Source organism: Lepisosteus oculatus, chromosome 12 (genome assembly GCF_040954835.1).
Source record: "Lepisosteus oculatus isolate fLepOcu1 chromosome 12, fLepOcu1.hap2, whole genome shotgun sequence".
NCBI lineage: Eukaryota > Metazoa > Chordata > Actinopteri > Semionotiformes > Lepisosteidae > Lepisosteus > Lepisosteus oculatus.
The window spans coordinates 22296140-22321183 of NC_090707.1; the positions used below are offsets into that span (position 1 = coordinate 22296140).

The 25044-nt window shown below is 36.5% G+C and overlaps 2 protein-coding genes across 12 annotated transcripts in view; one reads left to right on the plus strand and one right to left on the minus strand.

Moving 5' to 3' along the window:
- LOC102686226 (gastricsin-like) overlaps positions 1 to 2020 on the minus strand; it is a 29576-nt gene extending 27556 nt beyond the window's left edge. The window contains exon 1 of one of the 2 annotated variants that reach the window (XM_015359183.2): positions 1712 to 2020. The gene's annotated coding sequence lies outside the window, so the exon portion shown is untranslated. The remainder of the gene's footprint in view (positions 1 to 1711) is intronic. The other variant, XM_015359184.2, reaches the window with a different exon arrangement.
- Positions 1 to 25044, plus strand: part of tns1b (tensin 1b) — a 254799-nt gene that overhangs the window by 48723 nt on the left and 181032 nt on the right. The window contains exon 1 of one of the 10 annotated variants that reach the window (XM_015359172.2): positions 2279 to 2389. The exons of 8 other annotated variants lie outside the window; for them this stretch is intronic. In XM_015359172.2, coding sequence (XP_015214658.1) covers positions 2294 to 2389 — 96 coding nt within the window. In that variant the 5' untranslated portion in view covers positions 2279 to 2293. Of the gene's footprint in view, positions 1 to 2278; positions 2390 to 14089; positions 14294 to 25044 lie in introns of those variants that run through there. One more of the 10 variants, XM_015359173.2, reaches the window with a different exon arrangement.

Consider the following 25044-nt stretch of genomic DNA (forward strand, 5'->3'; position numbering starts at 1 on the left):
CAGTAGACCCTTTATTCAGAGAAGATTAGTGTTCCTAAATAGCAGCTGTTTGATGTTTTACAGCCCAATAGTAAAGTGATACCCACTTTGCTGTAATACGAAACTAATACATGCAACATTTACTGTTACAAGGATATGATTAATGAAGTAGAGCATGGCAGATGAACAAATACCTTATGTACGGATTATTAACCTTAAAGCTGTTGTACCTCAGCTGTAAAAACCATTGTTTGGATAGCAGGAAATAGTGGTCTGGTGTACAGTAGATATCATTTCTAGGCTTAAACGTTAAGCCTATAAGTGTTAAAAAGGCACAGCAGTTCATGCCTTTCAAATCTGAAAGACCTTTTCAACATTTTTCACCTAGAAGGAAAAACATAGCTCTTAGTGCAATACTGCAGAAAAGCAATGGAAATGAAAGGAAATAACCAAACATGAGCTAGTGTCCTTTGTTTCCAACATTACTGTGTATACGTATACAAGTAGTCTCAATCTTTGTGTGCTCAGTGTTAGCATTTATTTACATGATTTTGGATACCCCATACAATTGTATAATAAAACCATAGTGAAAATAAAAAAAAACTGTGGTACATTTACCATTGTAAATTTTAATGAAGGTAGTTAAGAAGAGAAGAGTGCAAATATAAGAAGAGAAGACTTGGTTTGTTGGAGAACTATTAGGACTAGAATAATTGTTAAATTGTTCCAGTGGTTCATCATTCATTTTCTCTCTCTTTTTCTTAGTGGTTACATTTCTTGTGGTCATATAAATCTATTTAATTGGGTGACAGTGTCTAAATTTATAAATTAGTTTAAGTGTTTTTATTTCACCATTCTATTCTTGACTGTCCATAGAAAAACAGATTGAAAAAAAATTGTGGACATCCTACAGTATATGCAATGTTCTCATCTGTCAAAGTCTTTTATCGCATGGTTGTTCATTATTGTCTATGGCTCTACGTTGCAGGGCTTGCTATATTTCAGCCAGTGCTCTGTGCGTTTGCATCACTTTTTCAGATTGAAAGCAAGTATATATTGTTAGTCAATACCTGTCTTTAGTGATTGCAGGGTCTATTATTCTTAATGGGTAGTTTAGTTAAGAATGAGGTATGGGCCTTGAGGGAGGAAGGACTGATGTGCAATTGAATTCTAGATTATGAATTGCAGGAATCTTGCTGTGTCTCTCTTAGATACCTGTTTACCTGTGTCTTGATAATACTAAACAGCAGTGCTTCCCAAACATATTCTTCGTTCTCTTAGTAGTCCACGATTGTCACTCAACTATTATCTGATTAGACATTTTAATTCTATATTAATAATGTAATTTGATTTGTAACACACTGACATGTCATCCATTATTTTACTGTTTAGTGTACCACGGCATAAATTAAATGGTTTCTGGTTCTCATTACATGGAAAATCCTGTTATACAGTACGTTATTTTATCTCATCTTTATCATTATCATCATACCAAGCTTTGAAATACACAAATATATTGTTTCTTTTAATACAGGTGTTAGTTTTTCTGTAAGTACAGTGATTTCTTAAGAAAACATTCAACATCAAATGATTTACAATATTATTTTAATTACTTTCGTAAAAGGTGCTGTCAATTAAATTAAACAATGTATAATAACACTATCAAATTTCATAGCAGTTCATGCTGGTAACTGCTTTTTGCACCCTTAATGTTTTGTTGAAATGTTCTCACCCTTTTCCTGAAGTGGAGAATATGAGCAAAAAGAAAAGCTGAGTTACATTGCATTTGCCAATTTGCATGCGCAGAAATCTTTCCCAGCATGCTGTTCATACTGCATATCAGCTCATCTCAATCAGTGTTTCTACAGTATATTTGTTGTTTTGTGTCTCAGCTTCTGCCTTTCAGTTTGAGCTCATCCTTGTCCTTCCAGACTCCTGTTTTCATGTCTTCCTGTGATTATCCTTCTTTCTCTTTTCCTCAGTCCCCTGCCTCCTCCTCCTTCCCCTCCCTCTCAGTGAAAGTGCTGCAGCATCCAGAGAGAGATGTAGGTATCCTGAGTGGGGATGATGTATGACAGGAATGGTCGCTGCTAGTCTAGGGTTAGCATGTGCTCGTCTCTGGCAATGTGGGTTTGCACTTTGGCGTCGTCGATAAATGACAGTTAGGGTGAAGAGTGCTGGGTAAGCACAGGGTTTAGGTTCAAATGCATCTTCTGGAGATATTGTATGTGCATACTGTACGTAAGGGTGTACTGGCACCAGCATCTGGCTGGATATCTGGGAATTAAGAAAGACAGCAAGAAAGGAAGGCGGGATGGCCCGTCTGAACTGGTGCTTGGCGACGGTAATCAGCTGGGGAAAGTTCCTGTTCTCGTGCTTCTTTCCTCTGAGAGTTACCAGGAGGGACAAGGTGAGGCTGTTTCTGTACCAGTACTTCTGCCAGCTTTGGGAGACAGCTCTTAGTTGAAGGGTGGCCCCGAGGGTGTGTGGGTGTAGCTAGGACTTTTAGAAGAAGAGGTCACCTTGTGTATTTTGCAGCACTTTAGCAACAATAAAAGTACCGTATGCTCATGTTGTTTTGATGCAGTGTCCAACAACATTATTGTTACAGTCTGTTTTCATTTGGCAAGAGCATTTTTTTCGCAGACTTAACAAGGCACCATCTCTATTATTTTTAAAAGTTAGAATCCCTACACAGTCTTGTCGTTATATTGGTTTAAATTTAAATTAGAGCCTTTTGACTGAGGAGTTAGCCTTTTCCCAATATTATGGTTTATGTGATATTAGGAAGTGTATTCTATCAAGATAATTTATATATGAAATTTGACCCGATACATAATTGGAAATTATTAGTTTGAATCTTTCATTTCCTGGACCATGTTGCTGCAAATAACTTGTTTTCCTTAAAAGGTAGCATACTGTAAAGCTTCTTTGAAAATTATGATTGCAAAAACACGGTTTTGGACTGATTAACTTTGTTTATTGTTTTTCCTTTTTAATTACCCCATACCTTATTGACTATTTGGAAATTTTAAAAAGAATCCCCTTGAATTCTGATGGTCCTTTGAGTTTTAATGCTTGTTTGTTCGATTTATTTTTCTATTTTGTACTACACAATACATACAAAACAGAATGAGGTTGTTTTAAAGATATTCATCTGGCACTGCTTGCAGGCTACTAGGTCACATATGGCCGCATATTCTACACTCCTCTGCAGATCTGTACAGGTGTGTTGTGAATTGAAGATGCATTTTGTGTAGTCACACTTCACCTAACTATAATCAGCTAATGTTAAACATAATTGAGATCATTTATATGCATCTAACACCATGCAGGTATACTATTATTCTGAACTCTTATGTGTTACTGCTGTTTGGTTAGTTACCCCATTTTCTTTTATCTGTAGTTAAAGATCTTTCCATTTTATGAAGATTAGCACTGGGGAGAAATATGTGGTTGAAAACATTGTTCAGACGTGTCTCTTAAATGTGCTTTTAAGTTAATTGAACACATTGTGCCAAACAGTGCTACAGATTCTCTCTTCAACTGTCTTTTTTTGCTTTTTTCTATTTATCCTTGTTAAGTCCCCGTGGGCTTTGACCTATTCCAATTCAGTCTCTCTGTGCCCACACACTGTATTAATTTGTAGCTTGAGAGGGTGCAGGTGGGACAGCCTCCGTTGAACAATGTCAGAATATGAATCACGTGTTGGTTAACTAAGCAGTGTGGTAAATTCTAAAAGGCTCACACGCAAAGGGGCTTTACCGTTTCCACAGCTGGGGTTTATTATGAGAGATGGTATCCATTAGAAAGTGGGGGAGCACCTTAGATCAAAATGCAGCATTGGGGGTGAATACTCTCCTTATGCCTACATTCCAGGGGTCTCACTCACATTTTGAATCAAAGATTAAATGAACTGTGCCAGAAGATAAACACTCAAATCTTATAATGGCTTAGTGAGTCCTTTTTCAGATTACTATGTTGTTATCTTTCAAGGGGAATGTCAATCTCCACTACTTTATTGGAAACAAAAAGATTTAAAATGTTTGTATAATGTCAAAGTTATGACCTAACCTAAATTATCTTTGTTATCTCCCAGGACATAAATAAAAAGTGAAGCACTCTTTCTTGTAAATATTAAGAAGTGCTTTGGTTTTTAACTTAGCAGTTCAAAAACTACTATAGTCAGTTTTTACTAAAAGTATTCTCTGTGATGAGTATAAGACATATTGTGTAAAATGCAGCATTGAATCATATACACATGCACACAAGCTGGTCTTGGATTGCGTAAGCTTTTCCATTGTACAGAAACAGTGCACATCAGATTTAAAGTAAAGGTCTGGATTGTACTGATTGTAATCAGTAATCTGATTACATGGTCCTGACCGTGCACCACATTGGGATTTATATCCCATTGAGTGTGTTTTGTTACTCAAATGTATCACTGCTGGCCAGTGAACTGTTATTTAATAATAATCTAAAAATAAGAATTTGTATTTTTATGAATGTAGGTTAGGTATTGACCTAAGCTAGAATGTTTTTTTTTGTGTAAATCAGTTTGTATTACACATTCTTGGATAATTCACAATACCTTTCCTCTGTAAAAGGCCCTAGGTACAGTATGCTCGTATTCCATTCCTCTGAAAAAATAATATCAGGAATACAAAAAAAAAAAAAGAAATGAGTGGGTGCTGAGAAGAAAAGATCTCAGATTGAGGGATGATTTGGACTCAATAGAAGAAATAATTATTGGAAATACAGGGACTGTTACTTGAAGGTCAGAGAAGGGGCTATTTACTTGTAAAGAATTTTTGGGAATCATAAAATGAGGCTGCAACCATTTTAATTAAAAGAAGTGGGTAGAGGGATTGACTAGTCTGACGGAGAGATTCATAAGAAAATGTCTTGGTATTTGCTTTGCTTTTGTCTCCCTTTGTACCCCCCCCCCCCCCCCTTCAAGGGCAGCCCAGGGATTCTTGCCAAATAGAAGAGTATCTACTGAGCAAAGTCATTAGTCGCTGTGCTAGTCCACTGAAAGTGTCCAGTCAGCCCCCCGTGATATTCTTAATTAAGGAAGAAAGCACTCTGTCCAGAAGCTGGCTGTTTTACACAGAGAGGGATCTCTGGCTAAATGAGATCTTAGTGAGCACTTTTTTTTTCCCGTGGAATTAATCTCCCTCTATTGGCACTTTAATAGTGCGAAGCACTGGTCTCCTCTGTTTTTATTATTGAAGAGGACTAAGCACTTTCTTCTCATTTAACTAATGTCCTCATGGCTCATAAATTAAGAGGTTTACTTTGGAGACAGCTAAGAGGTAAAGGATTACTTTAAACAGATTTTTTTTCTTTCCTTTCAATTGTCATATACAGTATACTACAGTGTACCGAATAACACGGTGTGTTTTTTTTTGCTGTATGAAAGGAACATTATTTTAAACGTTTTAATCCATATTTTGAGGATTGTTTTTAATTTCATTTTATTTCTCAAGTCCCTTCAAACATTTTTAATGGGTTGTAAACTAAATAGGTTAATTTCCTTTTCCATGCCAGAGATCTCCTTTTAGCAGGTACCCAGGAATAAAAAGGCAGAACCCTACTTCATTAACAACTTCCCTGTTAAGCTGAAAACCACAGAACTAGCTAATGAAGTGAATTCCGTAACACATATATTTGTCTGGACCTAATAATCCTTAGAGCAGGAGGAAACCTTCTAGTTTTTCTAAGCATTTTAAAATAATATTATTTTCAATCCATGTGGTATCAATATACCTGCATAAAGTGGAATGAAGAATAAAAATATGCAATGTAATATAAAATCCCTTAAAATGTTACAGGACAATTCAACTGTATTTCAATGTAAAAAAATCAAACAAAAACCTAGACAACATTAGAGGAGTTGAAATCCCGATCTTGTCATTTAAATAGCAAGAACGCAGATGTTTTTTTTTCTGGCAAATGTTTTGTACATAAGTGGAGATGATTTTGAAAATTTTTTTTCCTTTTTCTGATGAAGTTTTAGATTTTAATTTAATGCCTTCTGCCTTCAGAACCATTCCCTTCTCTGTGGTTGTTTGTCACAGTCAGGAGCTTTTATCATGTGTAATGGAAACACATACTGTACCATGTATTTGAGATTTGCTGCGCATGATTGTATGTTTATTCATAGAGGGCTTTTGCTGCCTTGAGCCCATTAGTAATTTATCTTTTATTGTAAGATTATAAGAACATACCAAGCTAAAACAAAGCAAGAAGCCCCACACATACCTTTTTGCAAACCATTTTTCTGATGATGGAGCTCATATATTTTGGAAAAACACAATACCAAATCCGCAACTAGTTATGAGATAGCTACAGCAGAATGAAAGATGAGCAGATAAAAGGTTTTATTAACCAAATGTACTATTCACAGACTTCAACACTTTATCCAGTAAATGAACCATATGTTCATTTACAAATCATTTTTAAATGGGTGAAAGATGTGACTTGGTTAGGACTTATTTTTGCATGTAAGAAAAGAGAGATTGCTGAAACTAATTGAACAGATAGCTAATTTGAGCTATTTATTTCTTGTTTAGCAAGAAAGGAAAAAGAACTAAAGCATTGGGCAATTTACAAAGCCTCTTGTAAAAAACTTTGAATCTCCCACACAAACATTATATAAATGCTGCAGTATAATCATTAAGTATGTTGTAGGATCAAAGTGAGACATGAATGACAGAGATTTCCGTTCTCACTTTAGAATGTTGATCTGTAGTTTTCTGTTTTGTATTGCATGTATTCACTATTTATTATCAGGTGGTACAGGTCCCATTCCCATTGTAAGTGACAGTTACAAGACTCTTCTACTGTTGCCAACTGACAGGTGCATTGACCTAGACCCAGCCAATAACATGTACTGTACGTATTGTAGAAGAACCAGCTGAGGTATCAGTTTTACCCAGCAGCAGCTATGATTGTAATACAAGTGGATGTCATGGAAGACACAAAAATCAAAATATGGTAAACAGAAGCTCCTACAATGGCAACAGCATGACTCGATGTTACTAGGCTTGATGTTTACAGATTAAAAGAACACACTACACCCTTATACACACTACACACTACTACAATAAAAGAACATAAAGTAAACGCAAAATAAGCAGTCCCACACATAGTTTCCATACACATTTCCTGATAATGATGGGGGTCTAAGCTTTTTAGGCAGAAACCATGACTACTTAAAGATTGTCGCAGATATTGTAAAAAGTTTGCTTATCACCACTGACAGCGGCCTTGTTATTGGCAGCTGAAGTTGCTTTCTGATGAATCATAGTTCAATGTCTTATTTGGCAGTGGTAGGGTACATATATCTAAGAAAAAACATACAAGTTCATTGAAGACAACAGCATTACTGTGGTAGATGTAGTATAATTGTCCCATTATGCCATCCTTTTGAGTCAATTTATTGTAATCAACTGTAGTTTCACTGTAAAGCATGATGTGGACCAGATAATTAGGTTTTCACTCCACCATGGTTACAGAAAAAACAACAAAATCCTTTAATCTTTCAATGTAATGAGAAAGGTCAATTAGAAGTGCAAATGCAGAAATTGAAATGCTTGATATGATGGATGACTGCTTTCTTACTCAGCGTGTCAGAGTACTGTCAAGAGAAAGTGCTTGCATTGATTTGATCTTTTCAAGTAACCTCTATAGCATAACAAATGTACAGTACGATTTAGAACATGAAAGGCAGGTAAATAGGGACCACAGTCTGTGAAAAGACGAATTCCTAATGCAAGAAATTGTATAGGGCTAATAAAGTGATGTTAATAAAGTGATGTTACATTGTGGGAAAAAGAGCACCACACCCATAACAAATTTCAAGTTACAATTTCAAGTTACAATTTCAATTTTCAGTTTCATTTTCAACTTCAATTTCAATGACAATTGCCCTGAACTATCAGGAAAACACCTTCGCTTGGTAAGCCATGAGGAGTGTTTACTGAGCTGGGTTACCACCTCTCCTCTAGGCCAGCCCAGACTTAATTTAATGGCCAGCTGTCGCGAACTCACATACCGCTGAGGTGAAAGTCTTTGTGGACTCAAGAGCGGCTGGGAATTGTTTTGGCTCTAAGTTAGTGATGCAACTGGAAATTCCTTTGGTTTCATGCCTGACCTCACCCACATGGTTCGGGCCTTGGAAAGAAAGACCATTGGCCTAGGCTTGATCAAGAAACAGACTTGCCCTTTGAGCCTTACAGTGGAAAGCGTTCGTAAGGAAATTGTGTTTTTCCTTTGTACTCCTTCTCCTTAATGTTCTCTGGTGCTGAGATTCTCCTGTTCGAACTACACAACCCTCAGCTAGACTTGGCTCACCTTGAACTAGTAGACCGAGGGCCCGAAGGCCTTAGGACTGATGCCTTTCTGCCCCATAACTTCTTTCGGTTTCTGACTTTCATACTGTCTGAGTTGACATCAAGTATTGGGATTCACTGATATTTTCAGAAAGGAGAAGTCCAAAACCCTACCACCACATCTTCTCCACTGAGGGAATACCTGTTTACACTGTTGCCTCTGAAATCCAAGGAGTACATTTCCAAGAACCTCCAGAAAGGCTTCATTCACTCCTCCAAGTCAACTGCTGGTGCTGGGTTTTTCTTTGTACAGAAGAAGAACATGTCCCTGTACACCTGCATTGACTACCAAGTTCTCAATAATATTGTGGTGAAGAATCACTGTCCCCTCCCATTGATTTCCTTCATTCTGGAACGTACTAGTCAAACCAAGATATTTTCCAGGATTGAACTAAGGGGGCCTACAACCTAGTGTGAATTCGGAGAAAACATATGGAAGTTGGAGTTCAACACCAGCTCTGGGCATTACGGGTTTCTCATCATGCCCTTTTCACTCTGTAATGAGCCAGATGTCTTCCAAAAACTCATGAATGATGTCTCAGGGATTTCACAGAACACTGTGTTAATGTATATTGACAACATGTTGATCTACTCTAACTGCCAAGTTAGATGAATGTGAGTTTGAATGATAAGAGGTGACCTTTCTTGGCTATAGCTTCTTCTCTATGGGTCTCAAAATGTATCTTGGTAAGGTAGCAGCAGTGAAGAACTGTCCTGTTCCCTCATCTCTGAAACAAGAGCAGAGCTATGTGAAGCTTGCCAACTACTACCATTGCTTCATATGTGACTTTTTCACACAAATGGAAGTTGGTGCCCATTACTGCCCTTACTATGGAGGGTCCCAAACAGGGCTGGTGGACGCCCAAAGTGTAAAAAGCTTTTGAGCAACTAAAGCAAATCAGCTCTGCTCAAGACACACGGAACCATTGTTGCCCTTCGAAGTGAAGCGATGTGGGAGTAAAAACCATATTGTCTCAGAGGACCGGATCCCTGCCAAGGCTCCATCTCTGCAGTTGTTTTTCCTGGAAGCAGCAAAACTAGAACTATGCTTTGGGCAACCAGGAGCCACTGGCAGCTGGTTGTGGGAGTCAGACTGGTCCTGGAGGAATGGCAGCACTTACCAGAGCGGCCACTTACCTCTTCATAGTCTTTACTGACAACAAAACCTTGGCCAACATAGAGAAGTCCAAAAGGTTTAACCCTCGGCAGGCTTAATGGCCTGTTTTCTTCTTCTGATTTGACTTTGTCATCTCTTACTGTTTACACTCAAAGAATGGAAAGGCAGATGGCCTGTCATGGTTCTCTTCTTCCAATTAACAGGATAAAAAACCCAACATACTGTATATGTTGCCTGAATACTGCCCTGTTGCAAGTGGTATCGACTGCTCTCGAGTCCAATCCTGAACCGTCTGAAATCCCTCCAGAAAAACAACAGGTGCCCCTCTCAGCCAGACCTGAGGTGCTACATTGGGAACACAATTACCGACTCGCTGGCCACCCAGGCATTCAATGTAGAACATAATTAATTCAGTGGCACTTTGAGGTCAGATATTGAGTGCTACTGGATATAGCAGTTTGTCACACTTCTAACAGGGTTAAAGAACAACAACTACTAGGCTTCTTCACCCACTTCCCCCTCCGCATTGCTCATGGTCATCCGTATCAGCAGACACCATCACTGGTCTAATAAGTAATAACTAAGTAGCTGAGCACCTGCTGCATGAATTGGGAAGATATGGTTTACTGTTTGTTGCACATGAATAAATGAACATTTCTGTGATTCATGTACAATACCTCTGAAGACAAAGTGAACTTGTTTGGATGTTTGGATTCTAGCTAATGATGGAGAAACCAGAAAATATTGATTTCTGTTGTATGCATAGCTAATTTATGTGCACTGTCTCTTTACAGTCCGTAACTTTTAAGCTTTATTAAATGAAGAAATGATAAGACTGCTTAAACTTATATAAAAACCACACTTTATAGAATTCTAATTCTGAGTCTACATTTTTAAAGTATTTAAGTTAATATTGACTAATTTAAAACAGATTTCTTTGCACCTCCATTTGGCTGTTAGCTTTCTTTAAATTTAACATCTATAAGTTGATTATTTCTCATTCTGTAAATAGAATATATTTTAACCATTGCTTTTGCACTTGTACTTTTGTTAATATACATCTTGATGAAGAGGTGCAGAAGTATTAGCTAGAAAGAGAGATTATCTCCGTCTTTGCCTTCTCAACTTCCTCTGCATATTGTGTGTCCTAGCTTTTCTTACCTCAAAGGAAGGAAAAGAGAAAGTCTATATCTCATGTGAGGTCAGAGATGAGTGCATCCTTTTCAGGCTTCCCAAGTAAAAGCAATAGGGGCTTAGGGCTCCTCTAGGGCCAGTTGCCAGGCAACAATAGTTTAACGCCAACCTGAAGTGGCTTCCCAACAGGACTCCAGCCCAGAAAGGGACAGCCTGCTAATTCTACAAACCAAGAGTTCTCCCCCCAGATATAATGTGTGGCCAGAATTCCACAGATTCTTTATTTATTATCATTGTATTTATTGTTCTAAGTGACACATTTCTGGAATAAACATGGATGTAATAATTATTTCCATTCATTACCCGAGAACTGCTAATTCCTGTTGACAAACAGGGATGTGTCAACCTGGAGCTAATCCTGAAAACACAGGGCAGAAGAAGAGACAGGCCACAAGGTTTATAGTGCTGACTTTTTTGTTTTCCATTAAATATAATAAACTTAAGCACCTTTAATAAATGTTTCTAAGGGTGGTTGGTTTATATATTTTTTCTTGATTGAACATTTTGCATTCTTCCATCTGTTATGGTGGACCTCATGGTCAATCTATTGGAATCATTTTTAAATTTTAGTTTTAATTTTAGCTTCTTGTTTTGTATTGTGAACATGATTTTCACTTTTGAACTTTCAAACCCAAAGTATATTGATCAATTTTATTGACACTCTGGGTGTATATTACTTTATTTTAAAAAACATGCATCATGCATGTGAAATATAGAAGTTACCACTAGGAGCTGCTGTAGAGATTTTTCTAGGCTTAGAAAAAAAACACGAAACAGATTTAAGTGTAGAACTTTGTAGAAGCTCATACAGAACCTTTATGCATTTGTGAATTTGAAATCTTTTGTGGTCATCTGAATACTAGTTGTTTCATAATGAAAAAAAATATTCTTGCATCAAGAATGACATTTTTACATAACTTTACTTTGATCTGAATGTTGTACACTGTGTATATTTAAATATACATTTATTTTACAGTTTTTCCTACAACTGAACAAGGTTAACAGCTGTTTAAAAATACAGCCACAGGAAAATGCTAAATATTTAACAATAACCATAAAATGTAAAGTGATGCAATGTCTGTGGCTCCCACTATGTATTTATGTCTATCACTGCCCCCCTCCTGGTCTATGAGGTGGGATAAACCACAGAGTTTAAAGCCTAACTTCTTGTCTCTATTTGTACAGGAATTCTTGGTTTGCATTAGGCAGTTTTGCACAATGTTTATAAGATTGTTGATGAGCCAATCACAAGGAATAGTTTGCCACAACTCTATCCCATAATTGCAAATGCATAGTCTACTATTAAAGTGTGGATGTTAGTAGTTTAAGGTCAGCATAATCATGATTTTGAGAAGTCTTTGCTTTATTCCCACAGTATCAAGAATCCACATATGTTCATAAACAATTGATACCTCTAAGGATTTGTGTTACATCCAAAACTGTTGGAATTTCTGTTGTGAACTACTGTAGCCTTTTGTGTTGCTTTACTGTATCTGGATTAATAATATATCTGTATCTGAATAACTAATGTGCATGTAATTCTCCCTGGGTTCATGTGGGTTTCCTTCAGGTGCTCCAGTGTCCTCTAACAGTCCAAAGCCATTCTGATTGGTTAATTGACTTCTGGGGAAAGTGGCCCTGATGTGAGTGTGTGCGTGTCTGTGTCTGTGTGTGCCCTAGTGGACTGGAGTCCTATCCAGGGTGTATCTTATCTGGCACCCATTGCTTGCTGGGATAAGCTTTGGCTTCCCTGTGACCCTGTATGGGATAAAGTAGTTAGAAAATGGATGGATGGATATACTTGTGTTTTTCTGTTTTCTTTGCAATATAACCTTGATATTGGAATTTGCATTCAGTGAAAAAAGAAAATCACCCTCAATCAAAAAACCTATTGTGGGAAGAAGAGAAAAATGCACATGTATTTGGAATGTATTTATTATTGATTAAAATGGCTGTTATAATAGCAATATGACACTGAATTTCAGGAGACATAATGGTGGAAAGTAGAAACAGTGGATTCGATGGTCATATCAGGGGAGATTTAGCTATTCTAATCTTATCTGTGAGAAAATTACATTTCTTTCAAAATCCTACTTATTCCATTTCTTTTGTCTTTAGTATATTTTCTATTTTTTATATGCTATTTCTAAATAAAATACCTGCAACTAAATTAGAAATTGTGACACTGGAAAATCTGTAAGCAGTGCTGTATAAAGGCTGAGGTCTATAATATCTCATGTGTGATCCTGAGACCTTGGTGCTATATTATTTCTTTATAAAGAAATTATACAGTCTTTATATATCTTTACAGTTTGTTGCATTCAACTGTAAGTGGGTTTTCCAGAAGTCTTTTTTATATAGGTGATTATGCCAAAATAACAATTTAAACAGAAGAAAGACTCATACTTAGTTTATATTAGTAAGTGTAACTAAGCAGGAACATATAAAGAATATGAGGTAAACATTCTTTACCTGGACTGATAAAAGTTCTGTGTGTCTCTCTTTAACTGAGGAATGAAAAACTTATTCTAAGCAACCCACTGGCAGTGAGGTTGCCCTCTGTTGAACCATTTCATCTTTTTGAAATCCTTTTCACTCCTGTGGAGAGCAGAAAAGGGGAGGGTCAGTCAGAAAAGTAAGGAGAGAGGAAAGTGAAAATCCCCAGAACTCACCGAGAGAAGGAAATACCAGGGGATTAGTGATATTACCCAGTGTATATATGTGTGCAAGAGAGGAAAGACTGGGATAAAGAGATGTGACAGCTTTCAGAGAGATAATTTGGATTTGATAGTATGAAAGAGAAGGAAACCACTTAGTAATTTGAGTTTTACTTATGCACTTGTTTTTTGTCTTGTAATATGCGTCTACGTAGTGAATTGCCTATGGGTTGCACCAAAGTGTACTAGAATTGTGTGTCAAGTACTGGTTAAGTACTGGGAAAGAGCAGCATTAGAGTGTGATAGCAAAGAATATGTATTTTAAAGTAAAGCATTTTATGTTATTTCTTATTTAGAGATTTGGAGGGAAGGAAAAAATTGCAGAGAAGATGGAGTGACTGAATTAATTAAAGATTAAATTAACATCAGGAAAGGGCCAGACTAAAAATGGATAGAGTCTATAGAGTGAGGGATAAGATAGGTGCGCAGGGATGCAGAGAAAAGGATGCATGAAGTGAATGAAAATAAGAATGAAAGAGAGAGGAGGGGCTAACTAAGAGAAAATGGGGAGGGGGAGTTGGGGATTTTTTTGATAAATAAAGCCCCTTCCAGACACCTCCCCCCTCTCTCCTGAGGAGTCGGGTAGCCTGACCCCAAAAGCATTTGTGAGTCTCTTGGAGGAGGGAGAGAGACGGAGTAAAAGCGAGCTAGAGGGAGAGAGAGGGAGAGCAGAGAGAGGGAGGATAGCTGGAGCGATTCCTTAAGCTCCTTACAACGTGTCATGGATCTGCACTGCCAGAGAGTCCTGTGTGGAATTAGAGGGAATACAGTCCTGGTTTCAGAAAAGGAATTAAGGGACTGATTTGAGGATGCCTTCTGTATCTCTCAGCTTGCCCACTGGCCTTATTGGCCAGGCGAGAACTTGGGTCTGTCTGTCTTGCATGTTCTGGGTAAGTGAGGTGTTTGTCCTCTACAGGATGTACTGTATGTCAGTGAAAAGGTGGTGTGCATGTTTTTGTCAATGTGTATTTGGGTGAGGGGGTGCAGAAGAGCGACCCTCAGTTCAGATGCTTTTGTTTACCAGCCTTGAATTAACACACCAGATATATTTATTATTAGAGTGCATTACTGTATATCTGAGAATACAGACATAATACAGTACCTGACTCTTCTCAAAAAGTTTTTTCCCCCCTATTGTCAGCCGTAATGATGTCTGGGAGTGACTTCAGCTTCTCTGCTTTGCAGACTGCCTTGCACAAAGCTATTTCTGTTCTGTGTTGTATAATTTAATCTATTGGTTCTGCTCAATTATAAGTGGCCTTGGTTTGCCAGATGCATATTTATTTCAGTCCCCACAGGTCGATGCAATCCATCAGTCCTGCTTGTTTCGCATAATCTCAGACTTATCAGGACACACAGTTATTTTGTGACCTCTTGTTGAGTTAATTAGCATTCAGCTTGATTCTGGGCTCTGTGGGATCAGATGTAAAAAGATCCCAAAGCCCCAGCTTAGTGCCAAGTGACTGATTGACTGACTGAATTGAGAGACAAAGTATAACAATCTCATTTTGTTGAGGGGTGACTGCCCTCTAGCAGAAGGACTGTTTCTGTGGGGCATGTTTTTTAAACACCTGAAGGCTACTATACTGTATATATGGCTGTGAAACTGATTATGAAAATATAAAAAGCAATATACTTTATATAAACATTAAAATTATTTGTAACAGGGTCAAAATGTATTTAATAAACTACTAAAGAGTTTTAGTTTATTATATTGAACATAAATCATAGCTATTCAAATATATCATCTGCAGTATATGGTTGATGAGATATTTCATAGAGCTGCATAAGAAGAACATACAGTATATACAGAATGCATTAAATAAGTACAAACATAAATTTTCAAAAGATGAGATTAAATCTGTGAATTTAATATTATTTTTAGTGAAGACAGAACAGAATACACAGTCTGCTATTATACCTGTAGTTCAGTGTAATAAGCTATAAAACATCTCTCCACAAATATGTGCAAGGAGTTGCTTTCAGTTATCCAACAGTTTGGATGAATTCTTTGTGGACGTCCCTAGTAAAAATGAGCATACCGTACTAGATGAAGTATAGTCCAAAAAAGTTTGGTTTTACCCTCATTTAAAGAAAATGCTGTTTGTTTTTACAGTACCAAGAATAATGTGTTTGCTTTCACATATTCCATTTCATTAAGTAGTTACAGGGCTATAATGAGACCTGTGAAACTCAAAGTGACAGGTACCTTAGAGGCTCTTGTATGGTTGTCAGGAGCATGCTAGCAGGGTAAGGGTGCAGAGATACAACTCTTTAGTGTATACTGGAGGTTGAAGTATTTTTAAACAGAATAAGTTTTTTTTATCCCTTGCAAAGTTTTAAGCAGACCAGGAAGGAGCCGACAAAGGTGATCAGTGTGCTAACATTTGGAAAGATAATGCACATATTGATGTACCAATTAACCTTAAAGTTTGGTCAGCCCACGATGGTAACTACTACACATTACTATTAATATATAAACAAAACAAATGAAGTTAACAAATAATATTTTTAATGAACCACTCGTAGAATCAAATCTGTCAGATAAGAATTATCTTCACTTCACTAATATCAATTGTTTTTAGATTTTAATGTTTTCTGTCTCCATGGTACATGGGCTGTGACACAGTTTGCTCCAAGCAGTTCCAATATTTAGTACACCATTGAAGAGCAAGATCTGTAGTGTGGCACTATCCATTTTTTGTAGAATTTCAGAACTTCTGATGGTGTTATAAATGGAATCTATCCACTAAATGAAAGCTTTCTTGCATTTATTATCATTGAGTGCCTGTTCTGTGTTTGGCAAGGATGTAGGTTCTAAGTGGGCTGTTGCAAAAATGTTTTCACCCCCGCTCAGTCTTGCCATGAGAAATCACCATCGTTATACAGTTCTGGGTCTCTCTGAACCAGAGATAGCCCATCTTCACCATGTGTTTTTGGTGCTGCTTGAGTGGTTAAAGTATACTAAAAGGCAGTTCAGTTCAAATCCGTCTACTATAATAGCTCTTATACCATCTGTAATAAAGAAATGTTGAAGCAGTTTCTTTGGAATAGAACTTTTCAGCCTACTTCTTAACATCAATGTTAAAAAGGATTCTGAGTGAATAATAATGAGAAGAATAAAAACATTTTTTTTCCTTAGTGAAACATTAATGGACAGAAAGGTGTGTGAGCTTTCGTGAGTGAGATGCTGTTGAGGAGGAAAGCAAAATTTACTGTGGGGCCTCTTTGAATTCTGGCAAAATGTCCTTAATCACAACATCTGGATCAACTTTATGTAGTCAAATGTGCACAGTCATAATTGATTTAACATGAGATTACTTGTGCATACCTATTAAATTTCATCATTACATTGAATATACTAAATTTGACATTTTCTTTTGTGCCTTCTATAAAAGGAAGTACACGCACCCTCTCTAAAAGAAATTAAAGCTGGTTGTCATCAATTATAGTGGAATGGTTAGAGAAAGAGGATAGTTTTGAGATAAGCAAAAATTAAAAGCAAGTTTTGAGCAGGGAAACATCAGAGTTAGAGTTCTCTTTCCCGAAATATAATAATTGAGTGTACTGTACCTACTATAAAATAAACAAGGAAAAGACTTTGATTATAGTCAGTTTCTCCTGTTATTATAGAAAAATAGCCAGGGATACTGCCTACACAATTGAAAACTAGATGACCTACAGTATTTCCCCAGCATCTTGTAAGGTGTTAGAGTAGGTAGGCAAATTTTGAACACTGATATTTATGCCTTAAAGACAAGACGAGATCTTGTGAATAGAACAGAAAAGAAAAAAAATATAGTATTTTACACAACTAACATAGTCAGGAACACAGTGACCATCATGATTTGTGCCACCACATATACCACTACAGTGCATTGCTTCTGCCAGTGTTTAAGTAAATAAAAAGGCATTTAACCCTGCCCAGGTGATTTATGGCTTCAGTGAAGCTTCTAGTCATGTAGGCTGCTGTGACACACACTACAACTCTCGTGAACGCTTCACTAGTCTGATTGGCATTCAGGGTCTTTTTGGTCAGTGAAACTCCAAACTGGAATTTCTCTTGTTGTAGCCTGCTCTTTTCTCTCTGGGATATTTCTGTTTCTCATGAGAAAGGAAAAAAAACAACAACTCTGAAGAATTAAACTCCTTTCTCTACACTTATTTTTTTAGTCAGTTAATGTTTTGGCTGACGTTTTCAGTGTTGTTTGTTTTGCATGTGGCTTGGATTTGGGTTTCTTGGAACTTAGTCAACAATTTTTTTTGTTCTAAGAAATAGGTCTTATTACATTCCCTTCAAAGCGGTACATAAGACTAAAATCCTACACAGTCTGTGTTTCAGTTTGTGTAATTGAAAAACCTTAAAAGAGGAAATCTAATACTTATAACACAGTTAAAATGTTATTTAATGTTCAGTTCCTGTCATTTACAGTATCAACTTTGAATTTAGGTCTGTAATTATTTATTAATAAGTCATTTTTGCTGCACTAAAACATGTGAATAGGCTACACACTTCACTGCAAGGACTAATACTGTTTTCTAAAATATCATTGTGTTATGCACAAGTATTAGGTTAGTGTGTGATGATCAGTTATGATTAACCTACTGTACATACTACAAAAATAGATGGAATATTTCATGTCACGGAAAGTGGCTGCTCATTTCTGTAATAGAAGTCTGTTTTTTTGCTTCTTACAAACTTCCAGTTTCTGATTTTGTTTGTTTTTCTTTATCTTATCCTGATATAAAAATAATTGAGAAACTGTTAATACATATAATTTCATCATACCAACTACCATTATGCTCACTCACAAACTCCATAGACCATGCTTTCTAAATTGAATACTGTAGACTCAAAGCTCACATTCATAAACTAAATTGTTAAATAATTAACATTAGAACAAAAATTATTTGGTTGCTTTCATTATTTTCTTTATTTGTGTAATATTTCCTTTTAAAAATAGAATGACTACATTCTTCCTTTTTATTGTTGTTTTCTTTTTTGTTCTTTGTACATAGTTCATATTTTCTTATTTCATATTTAATATCGAAAAACCAATAAAGATATATTTTTTAAAATAGAATGACTGATACAGTTTACTAATTAAAACAAACACAATTTAGCCAAGAATGTCCCTCATTATTTTATAGTCACACAGTCGAAAGAGGAACTGAACCAAGCTTTTCACATAATTCAGTTTTTCAGTTACACCTACACCTGAATATTTCCTATCCATCCCATAGTTTTGTTCTATGTACTTCTAAAGAAAAAAAATCAATTAGGTGATGCACACAATTCCCAATATCAAATATCAGAAAATGTACATATTACATGCAAAATCAGTTTATAAAAATACTGTAGTACCAAATTTAATTCCTCATTCATTCCAAGTCTGTCAAAACTGCTCTTGCAGAAGTATATTTTCATTTAAATCTACTTTCTTTTTCCTTTTATATTTCACTTTTCAACATTGAAGCAACTAAGTACATGGAAAGTATAATTTTCTTTTACTTCTCTAAGATTTAAACTTAATTTAATATTTTTGAAGAAATCTGAAATAAATTGTGAAATCAAGAGTAATAATAAATGTGGTTTTCTAATTTTGTAATTTCAATGCAGTCTCACTTATTTCCTTTTTATAGGAATATTTATAATGAAAGGCAGTTTATTGCAGTACTTAAATACAGCAATTGCAGTACTCTTATCATCTGAATGGCCAGACTAAAAATAAAATTCCAAATTAGGGGGATTTTATTCAGGGATCAAATTGGATTAACTGAATATTTTCTTCTGCTCCTGCTTTCCTGAAGGGTATTTCAGCCAACAGGCAAACCATGCAGTATCTTCAAAGTATATTCTTAGGGCTGTGGTTTGCCTCTACTTAGTACAAGTTGATTAAGCTTTGTGTCCAAGGCTCATAAAAACAGTAGGCGATTTCTCAATGAGCGACCACAGAAGGTTGGTTTATTAGTATAGGAAGACTGTTAAAGATGGCCCTGGGCTCGATAAGGAGAGAGGTATGTATCAGCAACAGATGGGTCAATTTCAAAGACAAACCTGTAAGTAATTAAGGTTTCAAAGGCGGGAGAGGGCAGGCACCCTAACTATTTAAAGAAGGCTCTTTCAGCTCCAGGAGACCTCCTCCTTGTTTTTTTTAACTTTGCTGTGTGGCATGTGCATCAGTTTTCCTGTTCATAGTGCATTTATTTTGGCTTTACCAAAGCGTGTTATTTTGTTGTTGTTGTTGCTCTGGCATTTTCTGGACAGTTCAGCTTGTTTTCTTTTTTGATTTGCTGCATTGGAATGAAAACTGTTGGTTGCTTTATTAACACTGCATCCTAGAGCACTGTTTGAACATTGCTCCTTGCAGAGCAGTGATTAACTGATTAATAATTTTATTACTGTAGTGAATTTTTGTCCAAAGTACATGAAGGTGCTACAATACCATTTTCCTTTAGTCCACTCCTTCAAGTTATCTGTATTTATTTTCTTTTCCTTTATTGATTCAGTTTTCCTTTAACTGACATGTTTAATTAGTCTTTAGTATCTGTTGACAGCTGGTGATTTTGCACCATGATAACACTATCACCAGGTGGCCCATGTCTAACTTCAGACTCACAGTAAATGTGTTTGTTGACTAAGTCAAGGTAATCAATAATGTAAAGATGTGCTTTTTTGCCTGGGACACTTACAATACATGCTGATTCTAAAATAAGAAAAGTATGAAAGAAAACTAATATGTGTCTAAAATCTGGATTTCTTTGACATAGAAATAATTTGTAGAGTGTGATGACCTTCAATTCATTTAGAAAAGTCTATGATTATATATTAATTTAAAGTGCTAATCAGGTTAATGTAACCTGCTGATCATGTACCTAATTTCAAAGAGAACATGTTGAATCATTTTCACACATCCCAATTATGACTAGTCCTGGACTGTCATCTAAATTTACTTTACATAGTCCAGGTTTGGTGCTAATCTGAGACTGTGAAAATACTGCAGGAATGTTAGAACAGGATACGGCTCTGTGTAAGTTTTTAATTGGAAGGTCTTCTTAAAACACTAATTGAACCAACAACTGGTGAATTAAATTGCACCCCAACAAAAGATTACATTTAGATAACATTGGTGTATTTGTAATGTATGGAATGTATGCATTTATTAAAATCTGAAGATTACATTTAATCTTAAACCAATTTTAGTTTTATAATCTTGGGATGTCACAACTCACTCAGTATTATGCAGTAAATTCCAAAACGTATCATGCTGTGTATTCTTTGTAATATTTAACCCTTTTACTGGGATAGTGATACTGTATGATCAGAGTTTTGAACTCCACTAGAACATTATATACTATAACATTACAAATCTCAAAGGGTAGATCCTGCTAATATTTTGAGCAAAAAGTGCCTTACCAGTGGAACACCAAATATCTGAATTGCTACAAAAATATGCATGTAAAAATAGATACTGTAGTTACAACCCCTGCAAATTGTTTTGTACAAATATATTAGTCACATTAAATACAGTATGAAACTTGGCTAGACTTTAATTCAAAAGTAGCTTTGTCATCCTGGTACTCTTTTTGGTCCTTATAATTCCAGAATAAAAATTCAGGCTACATTTTTTCCCTTTTCTTGCATCTGTTAAATAGGTTAAATTCAGTTAAATAAGTTAAATATGGGGCTTTAGCTTAGATAGAATAATGTGGAGCACATCAAGAAGATCACGCTTTATAATGTTGTAAGGCCAATACTTTTACTAATGACAATTTTGGCCCAGTGCTGCATTAATATAGCACTGAGCCAAAATTGTCTTTAGTAAAAATCACATTAGTATTGTTTAAAATATCATCAAAATGTAGCAACAGTCCTGATTAAAGTGATGACAAGTTTCCCACAAAATGTCAGCCTAAACTAAAAAACTGTCAGTTAAGCAGTGTTCTGATTTGCGCCTGATAAGAAAAGACAGAATTTTAAAAATAAATATTTTTTCAGCACTTCAGTCTTTGTTAACAATATCTATAATCCATAGAGTTATTCATTTGTCATCTATCCAAGAAACATCATGCAATATATGACATCATTTCATTGCTTAAGTTTGTATTCCCAGGTTACTTAGAAACCTGAAGTTTTCTTGTAAAAAATGAACTGAATGTGAGCCAAGGTATGTTAAGTTGTTTACCCACTTACAGTACATTAAATATCTACAATTTATAACAACTAATTCATGACACAATTTTCGTTGGCTATAACAAATGGGTGACACAGTAGTTGGTATTGCTGCCTCACCGTGTTGGGGTCCTGGGTTGAATTCCAGACCCGGAGTGCTTTCTGCATAGAGTTTGTATGTTTTCTCCACATTCACTTGGGTTTCCTCCTGTTATGGTCCTGGCTTCCAGACACAACAAGCGAAGACGTACTGTAGAAGAACTTTACCAATCAGATTAAAACTCACCCCCACTAACCCCACTCACCGCAACACCTCCACTGTTTAGTATACTTAAACCCAGGCTACCTTTACCTTCTCGCTCAGAATTGGTCTTACCTAGTGAGTTACTCTTCTGGTTTGTGATTCCCCTTCGACTTTGGTGTTTTCCTGGCTATGGTTAGTGTTTCCCCTACTGACTTTGACTCTTGGCTTTCGTTTCTTGGCTATGGTCTTGGACTGTGTTTTTGATATACTGTACCTTAACCGATTCCTCTTCTGCATAGGATCCCTAAACACCTCTGAGTTCTCTGGTTTCCAAAGGTAAAGGGCCTCCAGTGTAATTTATAATGTAATATTGACCCTCATATAAGTTTGGATGTATCTGTGTCTGTGTGTGCCCTGCAATGGACTGGTATTGTGCCCGTTCCTTGCCAGGATAGGCTCTGGCTACTCTGAATTGGATGAAGCAGTTAGAAAATGGATCAGTACACTCTGTTTTTAACCCAATTCTCAATTTTCAATTAATAAGCACAAATTACCTTGAAAACCTACTGTCTGTAATTTGAGAATTAATCTATAATTAGGAACTTTATCAACAAACTTTTGAAAATCTAAATATACCATACATTTTTCTTAAGGGAATCAATATACATGACTTTTTGCTTCAGAAAAGAAATCCGACAAGTTAGATAAGCAAGACTTATAGTATATTTGATAAAATCATGTAGACTTCCCCAAGGATGTTTTTTCCATATAGACGATTCTTGGTTTAGTTCTAATGATTATTTCCTTATAGACAACAGAAGCAAGAGTTATTGATCTACAGTTACCTCAGTTGTTTCACCCTTTTTACGAATGGGCACTATATTAATAATATTCCTCTCAATGTGTACTACTCCTGTTTGGATCATTTGTTGGAAGAGTTGTATTAATTGATTGGGTATAGTATCTCTTTTTTCTTATGAACCATTGGAAGGATATCATCAGGCCCTGGAAATACAGTATGCTATTTTTATGGGTTTCTAGTTTCTACGCAATTAATGCAATACTATTTCACTGCAGACAACAACATCTAAGAATTTAATGCTTTGTGTCCAGAATACTTGGTAAGATAAGGCTTCTGTAACAAACAGTTCTTTCCGGACCCTATGCGGACGACACAATCCGACGAAGTGGGGAAACACTAGGGAAACGTCATGCAGGAATACGGGGCTGAAGACAAGGGGGCGTGTCCAAGGTGCGCTGGTGCACGGGGGAGGTGTGGCCGAGGCGAACAATCCGAGAGAGTAGTCCTTAGGGAAAATCCAAAACGCAAGGGTAAGTCCAAAACCAGGAGATCCATCAGAACAAAGAATTAAAAACGGTGAAGGCCGGGTCGGAACCGGCGGACGGGGAACAGGAACGGGAACAGAGGTTAAAACCTTAACGGGACCAGGTGCTTCCAGGTCCCGGACTCACACGATATGGAAATCAGATGCAGAGCCCGGATGAGCGTCAGCGCCTGGCTTTTAAGGTGGGCTGGGAATAGGGAGCAGGTGCATAGAATAAAGTCTTGAGTGAAAGGGCTGGAGCACCCTTAAGGAGGGGGGACTAATATCGTGACAGCTACCCATTAAACAAGATGCCATGTGGCCATTTGATTAGGCAGCTTGAAGCCTATTCAGAAGATGTGAACAAGGGGTAACTGCAAGATGGAGATGAGGTGGTGAAGGGATCCTTGAGATTAATGTGTAGGAAGGCATTTGAGTTCAGAATATATAGCTAACTTTATCATGATGGTGATTAGGTATTGCTGTGTGAGCTTGATTTCTCATTGGTATTCCTCCAGACCTGGAGGAATACTATGGAGGCATGTTGATGCTTTCTTCCTTGGAAAAAAATCTCATTGAAATATTTATTTAATATATCAATCATTTCTCATTTGTTGTTTTCACTTTTCCCAATATTATCCCAGATATATATTTATTTCTTACTTTACTGTTAGTTTCCTATTGTAATACTGAATGAACATTTTAATATCAATTTTAAGTTCCAGTACAATATTCCTTTCTGTCTTTTCTTGTCTTGACTAATATCCTTTTAACCTGTGCTTGCAATTTGTTATATTAACTTTGTATATTTGCATCTTGTTGTGGCATCGTAGTGGTGCAGTGGTTAGCATTGCTATCTTGCAGCATGGGGACCCAGCGTCCAAGTCCTAATGTTCTATCCGCTTGGAGATTGCATGTTCTTCCCATGTTTGCATGGGTTTACTTCAAGTTCTCTGGTTTCCTCCCTTAGTCCAAAGACATACTAGTAGGTTACTTGGCTTCTAGGAAACTGGAGTATATGTGTGTGCTTGTTTGTATCTGTCTGTGCCCTGTGATGGACTGGCATTCTATCCAGGATACAGTATATCTTGCCTGTTGCTTGCTGTGATAAGCTCTAGCTCCCCACTGACCCTGCATTAGATAGGGCAGGCATTAGATAAAGAGTGGATCTTTTTGCTTGTGTAAAATGCTTTCTTTTTCCTAATATGTGTTTCCTGTTTTGTTAAACTCTTTTGCATTACCGTTTTTAAGTCCTTTCAGGAATTTACCTTTTAGGATAAATTTGTTTTGTGTTTTATGAAGAATGTCTTTAATTGTTGCTTTGGATTCTCCAGTCCCGACATTGATTCATTGGTCCCATTCTGTTTTCTTTGTCTTATGACAATGTCCAGACATTGTGTTTTTTATGCTGACTTGAACTGTAAAGTTTCAAAGTATATTCCAAAACCAAATGTATTAGTCATGCCACTTCTGTTTTCTTCCATATATCTTGTTTTTAAAGCAGTCATTAACCATCTCTACCCTTTCAGTTTCTGTTGCTGACATTCCTATGTTTTACGTCTCTGTGGCGTAAGTTGAAGTTTCCCATAAAATCTAGTTCTTTCTTTTGTATATTTATTCTTAATTTAATTATTTAAGTGTTGAATACTAATTAATATATGACTTCAACACTATGCATTCTGAATTTTTTTTTATTTGAATCAGGAAGTATGACCCCTGATTCCTCCAGACCAAGTGTAAGTGCCTTACAGTATATAGAGAACCTTAGATTCCATTCTACATTTCACTGGAATTCAGGTAATGTTAGATATATTGAGCATATGTAATGCTGCACAGTGCACCCAGTAAATAAGGAATGACAGTAGTCTTGATAAAATGAAGGCGTCTATCATTATACCA